Source organism: Pinus tabuliformis, chromosome J (assembly GCF_031772625.1).
Source record: "Pinus tabuliformis cultivar Carrire ecotype Pingquan chromosome J, CPIR1, whole genome shotgun sequence".
In the NCBI taxonomy this organism is placed as follows: Eukaryota; Viridiplantae; Streptophyta; class Pinopsida; order Pinales; family Pinaceae; genus Pinus; species Pinus tabuliformis.
Window position 1 is genome coordinate 1,318,644,277 of NC_142295.1, and position 20,235 is coordinate 1,318,664,511.

A 20,235-nucleotide genomic window follows, 5' to 3' on the forward strand; every position below is an offset into this window, starting at 1 on the left:
TGTGTTGTGACTGAGCCATCCTCTTTTGAGGAAGCTGTGGAGGATCCCGCATGGGTAGACGCCATGGTGGAAGAGTATGATTCTATTGTCAGAAACAGTGCATGGGAGATTGTTCCTAGACCGGAAGGGAAATCAGTGGTAGGTTCGAGATGGATCTACAAAGTTAAGCAGGCAGCTGACGGGAGTGTGGAGAAGTACAAGGCAAGATTTGTTGCCCGAGGCTTTTCACAGATTGAGGGGATCGATTATGAGGAGACCTTTGCACCTGTCGCAAGGTATTCTTCCATACGGACGATTCTTGCTCTCTCAGCGCAGATGGGATGGCACATTCATCAGATGGATGTGAAGACTGCGTTCCTCAATGGAGTCATTGAGGAGGAGGTGTACATTGAGCAACCCGAAGGCTTTGAAGTCTTCAACAGCGAGTCGCATGTGTGCAGGCTCAAGAGAGCGCTGTATGGGTTGAAGCAAGCACCACGTGCTTAGTACACACGGATAGACAGCTATTTCACAGGACTTGGATTCTCCAAGAGCGAGGCGGATCCGAACCTATACCAGATTGTGGTGGAGGGTAAGTTGCTTATCATTGTACTGTATGTTGATGATTTGATTCTAACGGGTGATGAGCTGTTGATACTGTCATGCAAGGAGGATCTTGCTACAGAGTTTGAGATGAAGGATTTGGGCCTCCTTCACTATTTCCTAGGATTGGAAATATGGCAGCGCAGTGGTGGACTGTTTGTTTCTCAGGGCAAGTATGCTCGGGAGATACTGGAGAAGTTCAACATGCATGGCTGCAAGCCTGTTGATACTCCTCTTCTTGGAGGTTGGAGGAAGGAGGATGCCACTTCGGGAGAAGAAGTGGATGCCACTGTTTATCGACAGTTGGTGGGGTCGCTGATGTATTTGGTCAATACACGACCTGATATATGCTATGCAGTTAACCAGCTTTCACAAGCTATGGTTAAGCCTACCAAGCTCTTCTGGAAGGCGGGCAAGCATGTATTGCGCTACTTGAGAGGCACATCGGGATATGGTTTGTGGTACAAACAGGAGGATGAGGTGAAGCTATGTGGCTTCACGGATGCAGATTGGGCAGGGAGCCCAACAGACAGAAAGAGCACATCAGGAGGGGTCTTCAGTATCGGATCGACAACAGTTTCTTGGTACAGCAGGAAGCAGAGATCCGTGGCACTCAGTTCAGCGGAGGCCGAGTATATGGCAGCAAGTTTGGCTGCATGCGAGGCTATATGGATGAGGAAGATCCTGGTTGGTTTGTTCGGTTCTCATTTGGATCCTACTGTGATTTACTGTGATAACCAGAGTTGCATTAAACTCTCGGCTAATCCTGTATTTCATGATAGATCTAAACATATTGACATCAGGTACCATCATATCAGAGATTGTGTGCAGCGGAGGATCATGTTACTTTCGTACATTCCATCGGAGGATCAGGATGCTGATATTCTGACGAAGGCTCTCACCAGGAGCAAATTCGAGTACCACCGAGGCAGGATAGGGGTTGCTGATAATCCATATCTTGTCAAGAGGGAGTGTTGAGATTGCAACAAGATGATGAAGCTTAGTGAAAAGAGTCGCCTTCACTAAGTGGGCCCGCAGGCTATTTTTGGCGCAAGTCTATTTTTAGACTATGTCTATTTTTAGACATATGGATCATGTCTATGTTTATGGATGATTGATCAAGTTGGGAAAATAGATGGACTTCTATTTTTGATGAAAGTGTGAGTGATCACAGTGTGAGTGATCAAGTCTATTTTTAGACTGGCTGTCAAAAATAGAAAAGTCAAATATTATTATCTCACAATAATATTTGGACTATAAACTTAATCTTATTCTCTTGGAGCACTTCAGTTTGAGCTATGGAAGTGGCACATGCAGCTGTCAGAAGGAAATTCGTTTTTCTTATGAGTCAATTGAGTTGTTGCATGCATGACTTCAGTTAGAACTCAAGTGAGTTGAGTTTAGTGGACTGGAGGTACAGTTGATGGAGTTGTGTTCAGTTTAACTTAGTTAAACTGGTTGTAGTTAGTCTAACTGCAGATAGACTAATGATGAGTTGTTAAACTAATTATTAACTCATAATACAACTAAAGAATACATCAGTTAACTCAGTTGCATGTCAGTGCATGTTCAGTTCAACAGGGACAGGTGGTAGAGAATCAGATTGCTATCAGTTGTGACTATAGTTGTGCACCAGATCTTGCACAATAAAAGGATTGAGTATGCCAATGAGTTTGCTCACGTATTTGGCCCGCATTTTAGCCTTTGCTCACGTCCACAAAGAGTGAGTGACTATTTTGCAGGTGAAAATCGAGTTTGGGAAGCAATTCTCATCAGTTCTTGAGCAGGTATTGAGCAGTGGAGGCAGGCAAGCAGTGGAAGAGATTTGGAGATCAGATCTGAGCTGTATTGTGTGTAACAGAGGTGGAGATACTTGTGAGAAGTATTATGCTGTGTAATGTTACATGACTCAATCATTAATATACAGATAGTGTGGGGTTTTTAGCGAGATGCTTTCCCCGTGATACAAACTGTGTTAATGTGTGAATGCTCTTGATGTTTTATTGTTATTGATGCTGCTATATTCTTGATCAACGTAGAGGAGCTTATGTATTGTGTATGTTTTCCACATTAGTACATGATCAGGATAATCTCCATTGAATATGTGTTAAATTATTCAAAATTTTCTACATGCTTCTCCCCATCTGGAAGATGTCTTCCCTTTTTTACTTGATGTATGATGAGCCTTGTCCTAGATGACTTCTTCCTTTCCTGCAATATCCAATGAGGTTCCTAAGAGCTATATCATTCATGTTTGATTACCATGGATTTTTTCCTTCATGATTCCCATGGTGATGTTATGAGCTCTTGTTTCTAACGTTTCTATGTTGCCATGATGCATCTAATTATCATGGCCATATCTATAACAGAAGCTTATGTTAGGACCCTTTTGTGAGGGATACCATTTCAATCATAGTAGAGATCTATTACTCCCTCTTTCTTGGGCACTTTTCTTCAGCTTCCTCCATCTTTCTGGCGATATGAGATTTCTCTTCATAATATTCCCATAGCATTGAATCTTAGCTATACTATTTGTTTGAGGATTAAACTTCCATTTCCTTTCTTCCTGATCAGATAGAACAATGATAATTATATTCTTATCATCTCTCCTAGATCTCCCAATTGAGATCTCATGAAGATATTTTTTGTTTCTTTGATACCTTTAATCAAGTATAAGTGATATGAACTTCTTCACTGCATTTCAGAGAGTATATCTCCTATCATTTCATATATCTCTTTTATGTATCCTTTCTTTCTACATGAGAGGATCTTAAGAGTTCCCTCCCATGAATTCAAAGGAGACATTGATATGTTCACTGACTTCTCTTATCTATGAGGATTATGATAATCAAAATCCTCCTTATTCCATGCAAGGACCTGTTGATGGTGCTGGACCCGCCAACATGTCAAGGGATCTCCCCGGTAAGAAGTCCCAACTAGATCTTAGATCGTTTGGAGTAGGAGTCCCAACAGTGGGTAGTACGGTATCACCTTGACTATAGTTGCACGCAGAGGTAAGTAATATTTCCTTGTTGGAAGCAAGGGTGTGACCTTGTAGCAAGTCAAAGAAGGTGCATGGAAGGCTCTAACATATAGAAGGGGAGAAGAGTGCGCCCATGAGAAGTCTTTGATAGCACGTAGCTTGAAAGGGAACACACGAGCGAAAAGACATCATGAGATGGAAAGCAGGATAGTGGACGATGCAAAGTTATGGGTTATACCAAAAACACACTTTTATAAGATTCATACAAACACATATATAATAGTCCATACCTACATGCGTAAATTACAACTACATACATCATTAGAGTAACCAGGATAGCCGAACTACAATAACAATATATGCATGAAACATGTTGGCTCTGTTATATTAAAAGAGTGAAAGATCCAATCATACATACAACCATGACAACCACTATCCTCGATAGGGGAACATTACAGTCACTACCGCTTGATCCTCCAAAGAGATGTACTAGCTCTACACTATGGAGAAGCCAAGGCTCATTACAATACACTCCAAGATTTCTCTAAGTTATACCTATCGGAAGCTTGGCTCCCAAAAGCCTGTACAATGAGTTATGAGGTTCTATATATATCAAAGGGTGGGGTGACCCTTGACATTCCCCTTTGTGACTCTTCAAATACCCTCATGACTCTTCAACTTACTCATGACTGTTTACATTCTACTATTGACACTTGGTTTTTCACTTTACAACATGTTTAAAATACATTCTGCACATGTACCCATGTGAGACAAAAATGGGCTTGAGTAAGCCATGCAAGACATCACTAAGATTCGAACAACTATGGGAAGACTAACTTGTTGACATCCTCTTTATGATCGATGGTGGCGAATTGATGCCAAGCTTGGTAATCTATTATGGTGTTTGCTTATTCTGTGGTGACATCCTTCTGAAAGCGAACTCTTGCCTCTGTTGCATCCGGGTATTTTAATTTGGCACCTCTGTCTAACTAGTCAGATAGGATGTGCATCATGGTCTTGAGTGCAGTTGGACCAGCAACATACTGGTGCATAGTGTCTACACTCATCTGCAAGCCTACACTGGTGGATATGTGCATCAACTGCTCGAAGTACATGTCCAGATCCAGTCAGACTTGGTTGTTTTCTTTTGCCTTGGTGAGTGTGCCAATGGATGGGATCACATGTGTGTGCACAATGACATCCATGCTTCTGAACACTCGTGCAGTGAAGCTTGTAAGCTAGTGATGAGCTATGGGAGTTCCTCATAGTTCCAGATCTGACTCCGGATGTGTGCCTTCAATTCTACTGCCTTTGGCTTCATCATCTTTAGCAAGTACAATAGGGCTCCCTTGTACCTCATTGTCCATATCTGCATGTGATCGATAATAGTGTGTATTTTTGACAAGATGCATGCTCTCCTAGCACAACACTGCTGCCAAACATTAAGATGGATAACTGACTTATGCACAGTGATGAACTTGAAGTACGACCTCCGCACAATTGTCTCAAGAGATGATACTTCATCAACTATCACTTTCTTCAACTCTGCTTTGGAGGATGTTGTAGCTTTCTCTTCTCCTTGCTTGGCCGCTTGTATCTCCTTAGCCATGTGCTCGTTCTCAATTATCAAGAATCTCACACTTGAACCGGTGGATTCGGCATATGCCTTTGTAGCATTGGTTAACGTAGCTAGATGCCAATGCACATCGGACATGATCACTCATTCTTCAAACTGCGCATGAGATACATGGACATTTGGAGTGGGCACTCTACGTGATTGCACAACTGTGTGTTGTGACTCATCGAAGGATATGTTGTGCACATCCGCTTCTGGATTGTTCTCAAGGATTTCAGTGTCTCCTTGATCGCTTGGGAGTTGCTCTTCTCTTGGATCTGGTGGAGTGACCTCTTGGTCCTTAAAAATGAGGTCAATTTCATGATCTTACTCAAGATGAACCACATCCATGTCAATCTGTTCCAACATCTATTCAATCTCCTGAGAAAAGTGTTGCTCCTGTGACTGCTCACCCTATCTGTTATCTGCCAGTTGTTCAGATGAATCAATAACATGTATCAATGTAGTTTCATCAATGTGTGCATGTTGCACCTCCTGTTGTTCATGTTCCTGCTGTGCTTCCTTCTCTCTCCTACGCAACTCTTGTTCTTCCCTTAGTTTTTGCTTCAACTCCTTTTCTGCCTCTCCCAACTTCTGCTTCTTCCTCTGTCTTTGCGCAATCCTCTTGTCGCATTGTCTCCTCTTTGCCTCAATCTCCAAAGATGCTCTTAACACAAATGGATCTTCTTTGAACTTACAACTTTGCTCCGCCTCTGCATTTTCGACAACCTTCCTCTTGCTTTTGTCAAGCACAAGCCTGCTGCCCTCCGTTATTCCTGATGTTGCTTCTCTTTGAGATGTTGTTGCATTCTGCACTGCTAGCCACTCTACATCTATTCTGACTGGTTCATTGAGCCTTGATGAGTCATATCAGTATCTCCATGGGTCTTCCTCAGGCCAATGACACACCCCGTGGATTCAAGGATGATACACTCTCATACAATGGTCTTCCACTAAGCAATGCGGGTCATATGGATTAAAACTTCTGGTGTTGTAGGTGAATCTCTTGAATTCCTCCATCTTGGCCTCACTATGCTTGAGATTCTAGATTTCATACAACCTGGTCTGCAAAGGAAGAGTGGACCAAGGTGCCTTCTTCTTCCTGTGTAGTCTTGCTCACAACCTTGTCGAGATGTGGTATGCAACCTCTTGCATGAATAGCTTATCCAAGGAAAATTTGGTAAAACATGCAGGGCCTTCTCTGCATTGTACATCCAAATGAAGGTGCCAAGGGGTGAGGCATACCAATCTACTATGTTTACCAATGCCTCCATCGTTTCCTGTGACATGCAAGGCAGATGTTGCTCAAAGATAATCTTGTACACGGGGTGACGAAGTGGTCTGATTGTTGTATTATAACTCCATAAAAGCTGCATTCAGAGAACAACCTGCAATAGGCGTTCACAAAGGTTTTTTAAGGGGTCCATGCCCAACCCAAGCCAGGGAATTGTTGACGGGCACATATTGCATCAAGTATGTAAGCAGACATGAAAATATTTGCTTGCTGACCCTTGGGTAGATGTCAGGCATTTGCTACTTGTCCCTTCAACTTGAGAGCCAACATGTAGGACCAATTGAAAGGTCTTCTTTCATTCTCCAACTAATCTAACACAATCACCCAACTTTATGGGAAGGTCTTTGTGCTCTCTTGGCCGTATAAGTGGCATGCGAAGATGATCAAGAACTGATAATCCTTTCACAATATCTTCATCTTGTATACTTGGTTGGGTGTTTTACTGAACGTAGATGGCTTTCTCACCTAACTCTTCAAGATGTCTCTTGAGTTTGCACTGCTGCTGGGCCTAGTGAAGGGTTCATCCATTGTGACCACCGGATGCGGCAAGTGATACATCACCTGAAAGTCCTTTGCCCTGAAGGTAGCAAGTTCTGTTCCACTGGCACTGCTCAACACCATTGTCTTTGGATAAAGATGTGATACAATCCAGTGGATCATGTCCTTGCATGGAAACACGTGATACTTGCATACAACCTGGTACAAGCCAATCTTGTGTATGTTAACATAGACTCTACGGTCCTCCAGATTCTCCTCAAAGGTGTGTGAAAATATGTCATTGATGTCTTTCCATTTTATCTTGATATCATTGTCTTTGAACAACTTAGTGTCTTCATAAATGGGCAAGCTCATAAACATTTTCTCGACCACATCTCCAGTTGCGCTCTCAATGGTGTCCTTTGGCCCTGCTCTCTTGGAAGCCATTGTACCTGTACTGTTGAGAGACCATTGAAAACTTGTGATACCTGGAGATAGAGTAGCACTCATGGCAAGCACAATTTCAATTGAAAACCAAAAGCAACTTGAGGACTGACATGCAACACACATAAGTGACTGACTGGAATATTTGCGCAATTTTCACTGTGAGGCTGGGGGACTAACTGCCAGAACTGCGCAGAACAAAGTCCGGACTGTCAGTGAGCTGATTGACTGCTGAAACTATGCAGAGCACATTCCAACTTGGCTTGCTAAGGACTGAAACTGTACAATGTGCAATTTTAGTCAGCATGACTACAACTCGTGAAAATTGCATTGCGCAATTTTGGGGGCCAACTGAGGCACTGCCTCTCAGGATTGCGTAGAGCACACTCTGGGAGGCCAGTGTAAGGCAATCTCTACACAATTTCTGGGAGCAAGGCAAGGCCTTCATTCCCATAAATCCGTAGTGCAAGTCAGGTAAGGCAAGGTCCGAGCCAAGGCAGTTCAGACCCTATAACAACCTTGGTGAAAATTCCATGTAAAAATATATAAATACCACGGACAATGGGACACATATTCCAAGCTGGATGGTGGGTAGGGAATCCTAGTGTGTGTTCATTTGGTTGTTTATGGCTAAGGAAATTGGCAAACACAATGCCTAAGGCATTTAAGAGAAAAAAAGGAATTTTGGCACAATTATTTATGAAAAAAAATGAAAATTAGGAGAAAAAGAAGGTGAAAGGTCACATGTTGCATGTGAGGAGGAAATTGAAGGAAAATAATGGAAAATGAAGAAAACAGAGGCATCATTAGTAAAAACGCTTCTGAGGATCAGTGGGGAAGACTTGGTCAATTTAGCTTTAGAGCTCTCTCATTATTCTATCTCTCTCATACTCTTGGATACTTAGAGTTTTTCTTGGAGCACTTTGGCATTGGAGAAAGAAAGGCAAAGAAAGCAAGAGGAAGCAAAGATCAATAAGGGAAAGGTAGGATCAAGTAGTTACAACAGGCTTCATTGCAGGTATCAACTTGAATGTGTATATTCCTTGCCAGATTTGGCATGCATGGGATTGCATGTGTTTCTTTTCTACCATGGCATGGGTTTTTCCAGGTGTGACAGTATTTTCATCCTAGCCTTGCCATTTCTTGATAGCTTTGATGAGATGGGTTCTCTCATGCATTTTGTGGGGGATGGACGGATTGGATTCGAAGCTGAGTGGGGTGGATCTCCGAATTGACAAACACATGGTGGTAGTGGTCCCTGAACCAGACTGAGGATGCATGAAGCCACTAGCCTAGTAACCCTTGAACCAGACTGTGGGTTGCGGTAAAGCCAGATTGTGTGCCTTGGTGGGCCTAGGAATCCTTGCCAGTGAATGGCAGGATATACGGTAAAGCCAAGAGGTGTATTTTCTCTTCGTTGGGCCTAGTGATTCCGTGATGAAATTCATAGTAAATCCTGGAGGGTATGTCTCGATGTAGGGCCTAGTGATCCCTAGATCAGACTACGGATGCACGGTAAAGCCTGAGAGACTAGGAGGCACTCAAATTCCTCACAGTGTAGGCAGAGAACTCCGATGGCATCCACATTGATTGGTGTTTTTGATGTGTTCTATGAGTCCCACATTCATGCTTAGAATATGGCACGGGGGCGATTGGCTGAAGACAAACTTGGCTAAGCCAATCTATGGTCGAGTGGAACGTGGTAGTCCCATCACCGGTTGGTTCATTGCATTTATTAATGAGAAATTCATTCCCTTGATTTTCATGTGCAAATGTATTGATATATATATGGATTTTGATGGTTAATATGGCCATTGTATTTATGTTCCTATTAAGTTGGTTATATGTACATTTTATGGCAGCAACTATGTTTGGCTCTCAACATGTTTTTACTCGTTTTTGAATGGATATTATATTTATGACCTAATAAGTGATAAGGTAGCAAAAGACAGGAGGAAACAATGGTTCATAGTGATTCTCAGATAAGTATGAGATCCCTACTCTTACTTCTGTTATTTACACCTATAGGTTACATGTTGATAATATGTTTGACGAAATGCTTGTCATGGCTAGTAGGGGTTTGGTTATGATTTTTTCCATATTATTGCTTTTGTATCCTTGTTACCTTGTATCCTTACCAATTCAAAATGATCATTCCATTCTGGGCAGTGTCCTGGGCTTTGGGTCGAAAAGGTGGCTCAAATCTTGGAATGCTAGCATTAGTTCTGAGACTAACTCACCTGGGCAGTGTCTGGGGAGTGTTATAAAGCACCTTGCCAGTGTCTGGGGAGCGTTAGTCCTGAAACTAACTCACTTGGGCAGTGTCTAGGGAGCGTTACCCTGCCCTAAGTTTTCTCAAACAACAGTAGGACCCAGGGACAGGCAGTCTGAGTGCTGACTTGTCTTCTGAAGGTTATGTGGATGATGTTGGATGATTGTGTGTGATGTTCCGTAGATTCCATTTCCTTAAAGTCACTAAGGAGGTTGAATCTTATCACAGTGGCCTCTCGTCGCATGTTTACCCCGGTTGGCTGGTTGCTTGGGTAGATGTGGGAGTAGGGTGTTATAGACCTATCAACAGATGATTAAAAACAGTAAGGACTAAATGCATGTGTGAAGTTGGGTACAAACATTAGTGAATGAACATGCATGCAATCAGTGAGTGCAGGATTCAGTAAAATGGGAAACACAACTAAGTGTGTGAAGCGAGTCACCACAACGATGACCGTCAGTGTAGAAGCAGTGTCATGCATGCGACAACAAGGAGATGTAATGGAAAAATTGAAACGATGCTTATACAAGCTAACATGCATTAAATAGACAACAAGCATTCAACAAAACCAAGCAAACAACACTCACCCAAACCAAAATACAAAAAGCGACAAAAAAGAAACAAAAGACATGAAAAGCGGATTTACCCGGAAAAAGTTGTCTGAGAGTGCTAAAGGTTCCTAGATGTGATGAGAATGCCAGAGCTCCAAGATCAAAGTGAAGAATGAGCTCTGAAGTGTTGAATAAATAGTTTTGACAAGATCGAGGCTTATGATGTGCATGCCAAAAATCTAGAAAAAAGAAACACTTGGCAGGAGGTTTGTAAAACGGGTTTTGCATGTAACCCCTAGTTGCTAAAAATAGATCCCTAAAATCTAGGGATGCTTTTTTGTTTTTGCTTTTTTCTTTTTCAAGAAAAAGCTACCCATGCATGCAAAGCAAGATTGCTCAGTCCTGGAGGGAATCGGTTAACTTGGGAGCACATACAACAAACTGTAAGCCCAGGAGTGAATTTTGCATAGTTTCTGGGTTGAGTGGCTCTGGTTGCCCATCAAGCTCTGCGCAATTTCTGGACTGAAGCCAAGGCTACCAGCCAAGGCTGCCAGCCAAAACTGCACAATTTCTGAGAGTAAGCCCGGTGATGGGCTGCTCTACGCAATTTTCAAGGGGAAGGAAGTCTGCTTGTTCTGCACATTTCTGGAGAGCAACATGTTGCCTTGATGGTTTGCACATTCTGGAGAGTAAGGTTGGTTTCCCTCTAGTTTTGTGCAATTCCCCAAGTGAGCACAAGATTCTGTTGAAGACCAAGTCACGGGATGTCAGCTTGCGGGTGAAAGGAAAACAAGTTAGCGAACACAAGCTGATAAGCCAAGAAACTCAATTGAAAGCATATGTACCTGGGCAGTGAAAGACATGCTACTAAGGATGGTTGGTAGGGAGGCTCCAAAACGAAGCTAAGGAAAAATTTTGGAGCATGGTTGTAGCCACTACAACAGGACCTTTGATGACCCATCCAACTTATAGATCTCCTTGCACTTATGGAGTCATTTTACCAAATTGATTAATGAAAATACTTACTTGACATGTGAATATAAAATCTTCACCTTGATCATATTGAAGATGCACTAATTCTTGCTTCGGTTGATCTTTAAGTTGATGTGATTTTATTTTATATCTTTGAGGTCTTTTTGTGACGCTCCTTGCTGGTGTAGAATCCTAGATACTTTGACTTGTAGATCCTTGCTTGAGTTGACTAACATGAACAACTGAAATCCCTTTTTCAAATATCTCCTTTGAGACCTTCTAACACTGTCAACCACCAAGCACCTAAGCTGCTCCAGACTATAAGTTATTGAGATCATTGTGGTAGGACAGAGATTGTAATGACACCTAATTTGTGGCTAGCACTGAAACTGTGAGAGGTAATGTGTTTTCTTCTTTTGACTGTGATCCAAGTTTTGAATGCTTCATCTTTTTTACTAAGATTACTTGATCCTGGCACCGAAATTATCATGAATTGTCTTATTGTTGTAGACTATTGTTTGTAGATTGATACTTCAATCTGAACAAAACCCTCAACTTTCTTTGATGCCCTTCTTGAAGTTGATCCTTGAATGTCTCCTTTTGTTGCCCTTCCTTTGACTTCAACACCTTAGCTCTGATACCATGTTGAAGAATCTAGGGCAATGAAGGTTAATAAGATTCTTCTTGCCATGATAAATATTTGTGAGGTGTTTTAATTTTTCTTATTAGAAAAATGTTTAATATTAGTGTGTGTCTTCTTTAGTTCATCAAATATCTACCAAAACAAAGAGACAAAAACACAAGATGTTGGCTTTCTACCAGGACCAAAACCTCTCACTCTTTGAGTCTAGGGAAACCCGCACAAAATTCTTCTTATATAGATTCCAATTGACGAATACGAAGACCATGACCCTTGACCTATTAGTCCACTCCAAGAGCAAGCCACCAATCCTCTTCTTTGTCACTACTGAGATCATCATCATCATTGTTGCTTCACTGAGGTCATTATCAATACACCATCACCGAGATATTCATCATAACAATGAGATCATTACTATTGCACCATAGCTCTATCTTCACTTACATCATTGCTACACTCCCACTGATATCATCATCATGTCAGTGAGATATCTATATTGAGATATGTATGTACATACATATGAAAGCTGCACCAAGATCTTGTCTTCATCAAGATCATGTCTGAGACCATGGTTGCCACTGTGCCGAGATTATGACTTTGTTTGGTATGTTGTGTTAAGAAATTTATTTCATAACATAAATAATTACTGAGTGGAATAAATAAAAAATAACCAGCAACAACCATAAACACATAAACACAAATGTTTATCTGGGAAAACCCCAAATCCGGGGAAAAACCCAACCTAATAAGATCTTATTAGCATTGGCCAAAACCCTGGCCAATCCGACCAAGTGAGCCTTCACCGCTCACCTCCAGGTCTTGCATTACAATGAAGTCCTTCCAGCCTTTTATAAGCTCCATTACATATAATACCACGGGCAGAATACCATGGGTGCACAATACCATGTGCCCCAAAACCATCACTGTTTAACCTGGTCAACTTTGACTCTATCCTGAGTCAAGTTTACCTAACAATTCCCCCCTTAAACTTGACTTGGGGTTCCTTGACTAACTCTAGCCAAACCTGCTAAGTGAGACAATCCCGCTCACTCTAGCTCTTACCCCCCTCAGAGTTTTTACCCGGGGTATTGTTAACCCGACATCCCCCCTATCACCTAGGTCTAACCCAGACTTTACCGGTGATCACTGAGGGGTACACATGCCTTACCAGGTCTTACAGTAGTATGCCCATTTACATGTAATAATTTTGACTTCATTAATTTATTTTTTTTGTTTATTGCTGCTGCGATTCTGATCCATCCTCTCTCAATTTGATTTGCTCAAAAACTTCTATCAAACTGCTCCAAATTCAAGCCCGACAAGAACCTTGTAGATTCTAGCACCAGTGGCCTCACGTAGCAGAAAATGAAAATCTTTTGAAGCCGCATGAATCCTGAACAATTCGTTAGCATGTTCCAAACCGGTAAATATCGCAAATGCACTGCAATCCCTGGCAGTTACAACACTATCTTCTGCACATTCTCCTTGAGGTTCTTTCGCGTACGATTGTTCCACCATTATTTTCAGACCCAGATCTGTAAAAAAGGCTGCATTGATCTCATCAGGCACTATAAACCCCTGGCATCAAAGAATCCCTTTGAAGCCAATATCTAGCTCTGATACCAGTTGTTAAGAAATTTACTGCATAACATAAATAATTAATGAGAGGAATAAATATAAAAATAACCAGCAACAAACATAAACACATAAACACAAATGTTTATCCGGGAAAACCCCAAATCCTGGGAAAAACCCAACCTAATAAGATCTTATTAGCATTGGCGAAAACCCTGGCCAATCCGACCAAGTGAGCCTTCACCGCTCACCTCCAGGTCTTGCATTACAATGAAGTCATTCCAGCCTTTTATAAGCTCCATTACATATAATACCACAGGCAGAATACCATGGGTACACAATACCATGTGCCCGAAAACCATCACTGTTTAACCTGGTCAACTTTGACTCTATCCTAAGCAAGTTTACCTAACATGCCGATATTGTATAACAGTGAGGTCACATTCATGCTGAGACAATGACTATGTCTAGAGAGTAATACTGAGTGTGTATGACTGGGAGTTCCTTGCACCAAGATATTCATCACCAGTTATGTCAAGTTTTTTTATACCGAGACAGTGATCATGATGACCATCCGAGACAGTGATCAACACTTGGAGGAGGCATCACCGAAATCGTAGAGATGTAAGTTTGTGCGATATCGCAGAATCACAGAAAATACGATATCACATAACCGTAGAAATTTTATATTGCAGAGTCGCAGGAAGTGCGATACCACATAAGTGTAGATAGGGGCGCATATCGCGAAAAGGGATCGTAGGTGAGACATATCACAGAAAGAGGTGGGGCTCAACCAAGCGAGTCTGTTTCTGGAAGAGGTCAAAGAGTTGGATTTCTGAGTTGTTTGTGGCACCAAGTTTGGGGTTTCCATGGGGAAAGGTGTCAACCTTAGGTTGGGCATGCCGTAGGTTGCAAAACTTTACATTCTGGGTAAGTGCGTTTCACTTGGCCAACGACTTCCATTCTCTGTATTTGGTTAGTGCATGAGTTTATTCATGGTTGGCCCGTATGTAAAACTATTGTAATGTTACTTTGAAGTCTAATAAAAGAAGTAAAGGGGAGAAGTGTTTTGGGAGTTTCCCCCTCCCGTCGCACATACTATGTTCATATTGTTCTTTATGAAATCATGGGTTGTTAATGAAGTTTTATTCTGTTGCTTGTATTGAAGTTACGATATCACATAATTGAATACTTATTGAACAAAGTAATAAAATAAAGAAGATTGGAATTGTAAAATTGACTAAGTTTTGAAGTAGGCCGTAGTTTGGGTTAGAGTCGCTGTATAACTGCGACGAAATATCGTTGGTGCCACACAACGCCCACAGTGGTCTTAAGGCATCACAACATGGGATCATGACATCGGTAATGACGTATTAATTTTTCAATAATAAAATAAAATAAATAGCTCTAGACAATCCAACTTATATGAATAAGACATTTTGTGTTGAAGTGTGAACATTTTTGTTTAATAGTAATATTTATTTATTTGTTGGATGGAAGTGTGGCCATTTTTGTTTAATAACAATATTTGTGCTTTCGTTGTGCGGAAAAGTTGTCCATGTAAAATAATTATCAAAAGCATAAAGCATTAATGGGAGAGAATTAATAGCTATAATTAAATGCACAATAGTCTATTAATAGTCAAGTTAATAATAGTTAGTTATTGCAATGTTGAGTTTAACTAATTTTTATTTTTTTTGTAAGCTTGGTAGGGCTACATCTTCATCATGTCCAACTTCTCACCTGGTCAGGGGGATAGCACAAGATTTGAACCCAAGACTTCCAGTTTAGTGAGACTTCATTTCCACTGCCATTGTCAATTGAGTTATCCCAAGCAAACAATGCAGAGTTTAATTCATCAATTATTAACTACTAATAATAATACAAATAACTATAGTATTATAGGTTAATAGGTTTCCTTATGATAGCCATAATGTAAGTGGAGTTTAACTCATTAATTATTGACTATTAATAATAATAAAAATAACTATAGTATTATAGGTTAATAGGTGTCCTTGTAATAGCCATAATGTAATAATTTTAGGAAACTATTGTTGTTATTTAATTATTACAATTATTAATAGTTATAATTCATTTTGTTATATTTTATTCCGTTATAATGGACTAATAAATGTTCTCATTTCTAAATGAGAAGGTGAGTAATAATTATTAATATCATTGTTAGCTTTATATATAAATAAAAAATTTATAATTTAAATTAATTTGATTATTTTCTACATTAAATTTTAAATATAAATTTTCAAAATTATTTTTTAAAAAAATATTTAATTTGAAAATTAATTAATTGATATAAATATTTTTTTAATTTTTAATTTTATGAATTTTAGCTTTCGTGATCTATAATTTGTATGTAAATACATTTTTTAATAATAATCATATAGGAGAAAATATTGTAAACCACACACAAATTAGTGTGGTTTATTTTCAGGCATCAAATTAAATAGATATATAGAAATTTTCTAACCATTAGAATATAAATGCTTGTTTTCACTCAAAAATTATTATTTATTAATAAATCTATTTTTAATATAAATAAGAAAACTAAATATATTATTATTTTAATAATACAATTAGTGTGGTTCATTTTCAGGCATCAAATTAAATAAATATATAGAATTTTTTTAGCCATTAAAATATAATTGCTTGTTTTCACTCAAAAATTATTATTTATTAATAAATATTTTTAATATAAATAAAAAAAACTAAATATATTATTATTAATTATATTATTTTAAAATAAATAAAATTATTTAATAATAAAATGAGATTATCCAAATTGAATTATATGTTTCGACAAAATTCCAATTCAATAAACAAAAATTCCTTTCGATTATTTTTTTTGGAAGTGATACACTTGTCGACTTGCCGGAGGAGAACTGTGTGGGCAACCTTTTCAAGTGAAGCTTTGGCTTTTATATTTTTCTGATATGGAATAATAAAGAAGAGTTTATCCAAAAATACTGTCGATTGCTATAATTACGTGTGTATCTCATATTTTTGAATAAAATCGATATATATATCTATATCTATCTATATATATAGATAGATAATGTCAATATTGTCTGTATTATAAAGATGCCAGTTACCAAATGGCAGTGGAGAGAATAAAAATGCCCGAATGGGATGGTGTACAGGTTGTCTCAAATTTTAAGGAATTGTTTTTAGTGCGATTTTTTGGAGATTCAAGTGATAGAATGCAGTAGAAAAAATTAAGATTAAATCTTGATTTGTATTATTTAAAATAGTTTTTTAGTGTATATTTGAATTCAGCAACTTGAAAAACCCCTAAGACACTTTGATTGTGCAGAAATTAACTATCAAATCTACAATTTCAAGTTGCCAGATTTTGACCAGAAAAACTCAAAAAAAAACTTCCAAAAAATCTTTAAAGATAACTCCAAATTCTAATGGATGTGCATACTAGTGGGACCGGGGCCCGGGACATTTTCACGCTAAATTCACGTTTCAATACACGCATGTTATCTATCATCCCATCTGTCATATTCACAGATCCGTCGATATCAAATGATCAGAACCGCACTGAGCCGCCGCTCTCTTTGGACCGACTGTATTGACTTCTTTGAAGAACATGCTCTCCAAAGGTCCGGATTCCCTTCCCATGCCGCATTGTGCCAAACACCTTTTTTGTATTTCAGGTATCTCGCCCCAGTTGTGGCTTATTACATTAATTTGTGGCGGATTTCCAATATTCTGGATCCTAATGGCTGCCCGCTGAAAGCCAGCCTCCCAAACGAGGCAAGATCCTTTGGATAATATTAGCAATTGATAACTTGCTCCGTCTTCTGGTGTGGAAGCGATGAAGAAGCCTGGGCGCGACGATCTCGGTGGGTTGATCGATGACCTCCTGTCCAAAGATGACGTCGTCGAGAGAATCGGCATCGACGACATGCTGCAGAAATGGACCGGAGAATTCGGACGATGGCAGCTCAAGCATTTTGTGCTCTCCAGTCTCGCATGGACTCTCGAGGCCTTTCATACGATGGTCATGATTTTTGCAGACTATGAGCCCAACTGGCACTGCAACATAGAGAAACCCTTCGACGATTTCCTTTCCATGAAGCGCGGGTTCGAATCCTGCAGTTCCACGGGATCTATGTGTTCCATGGATCGGGCGTCATGGGGCTGGGACGGAGGGAGCGGAGTTTCGACGGTTTCTGAATGGGGTCTCATTTGTGATCAGAAATATAAAGTTGGGGTTCTGCAGTCTGCGTTTTTCATCGGGTGTTTGATCGGTAATTTAGATTATTTCACCTCTGAAGCTTTATATGCAATTTGCTGCCGCTAGATCCTTATTAAATTTTTTCATCCATTTCTCTGAATTTTTTAGACCCTTTGAAGCAATTGTTAACATTTTGCTTTTGATGTTTATTTGCTGATGCAGGTGCAGGGATATTTGGGCAATTGTCTGATTCTTCGCTGGGACGGAAGGGAGTGCTGAGGTTGGTCTGTATTTGCAACGCCATCCTCGGTTTCTTGACGGCCTTCTCGCCCAATTTCTGGGTTTATTTGATTCTCCGTTTATTGACGGGAATTAGCACTGGCGGCGTTGGGCTGTCGTCCTTCGTTTTGGCAACTGAGCCCGTCGGGCCGTCTAAGAGAGGACGAGTTGGCATGTCGACTTTGTACTTCTTTTCCCTCGGCATAGCTCTGCTTCCAGCTCTCTCCTACTTTTCTGGCAGCTGGAGATATCTGTACATAGTCGCCTCGATTCCTTCGGCCTTGTATTGCCTTTTCGTTCTGCCATTTGTATCAGAGTCCCCGCGATGGTACCTCGTCAAGGGCAGGCTGGAAGATGCCATGAAAGTCATGAGATCGATTGCGGCCAAGAACGGGAAATCTCTGCCGGCGGGAGTATCGTTGGCATTGGACGGGGACGAGCACGATCCTGCAGAGCCTGAGGAACCATCGGGAAGCCTGGTGGACGTATTCAAGTCGCCCGTGACGCGGACGAGGATGGTTTTAATGGCGTTCATCTGGTTGGTCTCTGGTGTGGGGTACTATGGATTAAGCCTGAACGTGGTAAATCTGAGTACTAATTTATATGTGAGCGTTTTACTCAACGCAATCGCAGAAATGCCCGCCTACGCCCTCACGGCCGCCATGCTCGACAAATTCGGAAGAAGGGCGATGCTCGTCTCCACCATGCTGTTGAGCGGACTGGCTTGTCTGTTGGGAAGCCTGATGTCGACGGTACTCAACATTCAGGGTTCGAATCCCGATCCAACACTGGTCATGCCGAATTGGGTTGCGAGGCACATGGGATTGTTCAGCGGCGTGCAGTTAGCGAGTGGAGTCGTCGGAATATTCGGTATGGCGGGGGCATATAACTTGATATTTATATACACATGCGAGCTGTTTCCGACAGTAGTCCGGAATGCAGCTCTAGGTTTGGCGTGCGAGGCAGGACACATCGGCGCCATAATCGCCCCGTTAGTGGTGGTGATGGTAACTGTAAATCCTTCGTTGCCTTTCGCGGTGATCGGCGTTTCCGGAATTGTAGGAGGCGTGGTGGCTTTGAAGCTTCCCGAGACTTTGAATCGCCCTCTCTACGAAACCATGGGAGCTTTGGAGAAAGCAGAACCGGTCATGACGGCTTAATTCAATGGGTTGGACTCATGGTCAACGTTTGTAATTTGCTTTGTATTTTGAATTTCTGTCCGGAATTATGATCTTCACACCAAATTCTTAGTTCGGTTTTTGTTTTACATTATAAATTTAAACATAGGACAATTAGTATGTTTACATTATAAATTTCTATAAAACGAACAAAAATCTTATAATGATTAAAAGAAAAGTAAACTCTCAGCTAATTTATTACTCAATTTCAAATTAGTAATTATCATTTAAAAAAAACAAAACAGAAAATGTTTGATAGGTAGAGTTGTGAAAATGAAAATAATGGAAAATAATCTAAAATATTTTCATGGATGAAAGTTTTAGTTTTTAAATCAAGAAAAGTTATAACAATTTTGAGAAAATTGGATAGAATTTTTTTTTTGGGTTAATTGTCAAATTTCTAGATATTGGGTACACAAAATTTTTTGATTGTGTTAAAATTTATTTTTATTATCTAAAAAACCTATTTAAACAGTGAAAAAAATTAATATTTTTAAAATATCTTTTTACCAAATTCCAACAAAATTTCATGGTCAAAGGCAAAAATTAAGAATTAAGAATATTATCTTATTGATTTTGAAAAAAAAAATCAAAATCTAAAATTAAATTACATAAAATACGCTGATATATTTTTTAAATTAATTTCATATTTATCTTAAACATTGTTTCCCACGTTTGAATAACTAATTTACTTTGATGAGAAAGAGGTCGCTCACATACATATAAAATTGTATCATTACCTCCACTTATAACCAACAACCAATTAGGTCAATGATAGTTTCTTCATCGATAAAGATATCGATGAGTTGGCATTTTTAATGTTAGGATTAAAAATATATAATTGTCTATCATGGTTGATTGTGTAAAATTGTCTAACAAATTTGTGATTAAATTTCAAAGGATAATCTATATATAAAAGTGATTATTTTTTTAAATATAAAATTTAATTGTAATAAATATTATATACAAAATTTATATGAAAATTAAAAATCAGATATTTCTAATCATTAAATAGTAAATTTGAATAGAATATTATATATTTAATGGATAATAATAATATATTAAAAAATTATAACATTTTAATTTAAAAATTAAGATTTTCTCATTTGTAGGTAGGTGTGTATATTCTACTTTTTTGGGAATGAATATGTAATTAATTATGTGGAAACACA

General features: G+C 39.5%; 1 protein-coding gene across 1 annotated transcript; it reads left to right on the top strand.

Annotated features, from left to right (window-relative positions):
- The first annotated feature begins 17,028 nt into the window (after positions 1-17,028).
- LOC149232120 (organic cation/carnitine transporter 4-like) lies at positions 17,029-19,130 on the top strand. The gene is made up of 2 exons (XM_089379359.1): positions 17,029-17,679; positions 17,829-19,130. Exons 1-2 carry the CDS (start codon positions 17,244-17,246, stop codon positions 19,043-19,045), a joined length of 1,653 nt encoding a protein of 550 aa, XP_089235485.1. The 5' UTR covers positions 17,029-17,243; the 3' UTR covers positions 19,046-19,130.
- Positions 19,131-20,235: the final 1,105 nt, after the last annotated feature.

Coding starts and splice junctions, on each gene's coding strand:
- LOC149232120 (XM_089379359.1), top strand. CDS start 17,244: ATGAAGAAGCCTGGGCGCGACGATCTCGGTGGGTTGATCGATGACCTC. Junction 17,680..17,828: donor TTTCATCGGGTGTTTGATCG/GTAATTTAGATT, acceptor TTGCTGATGCAG/GTGCAGGGATATTTGGGCAA.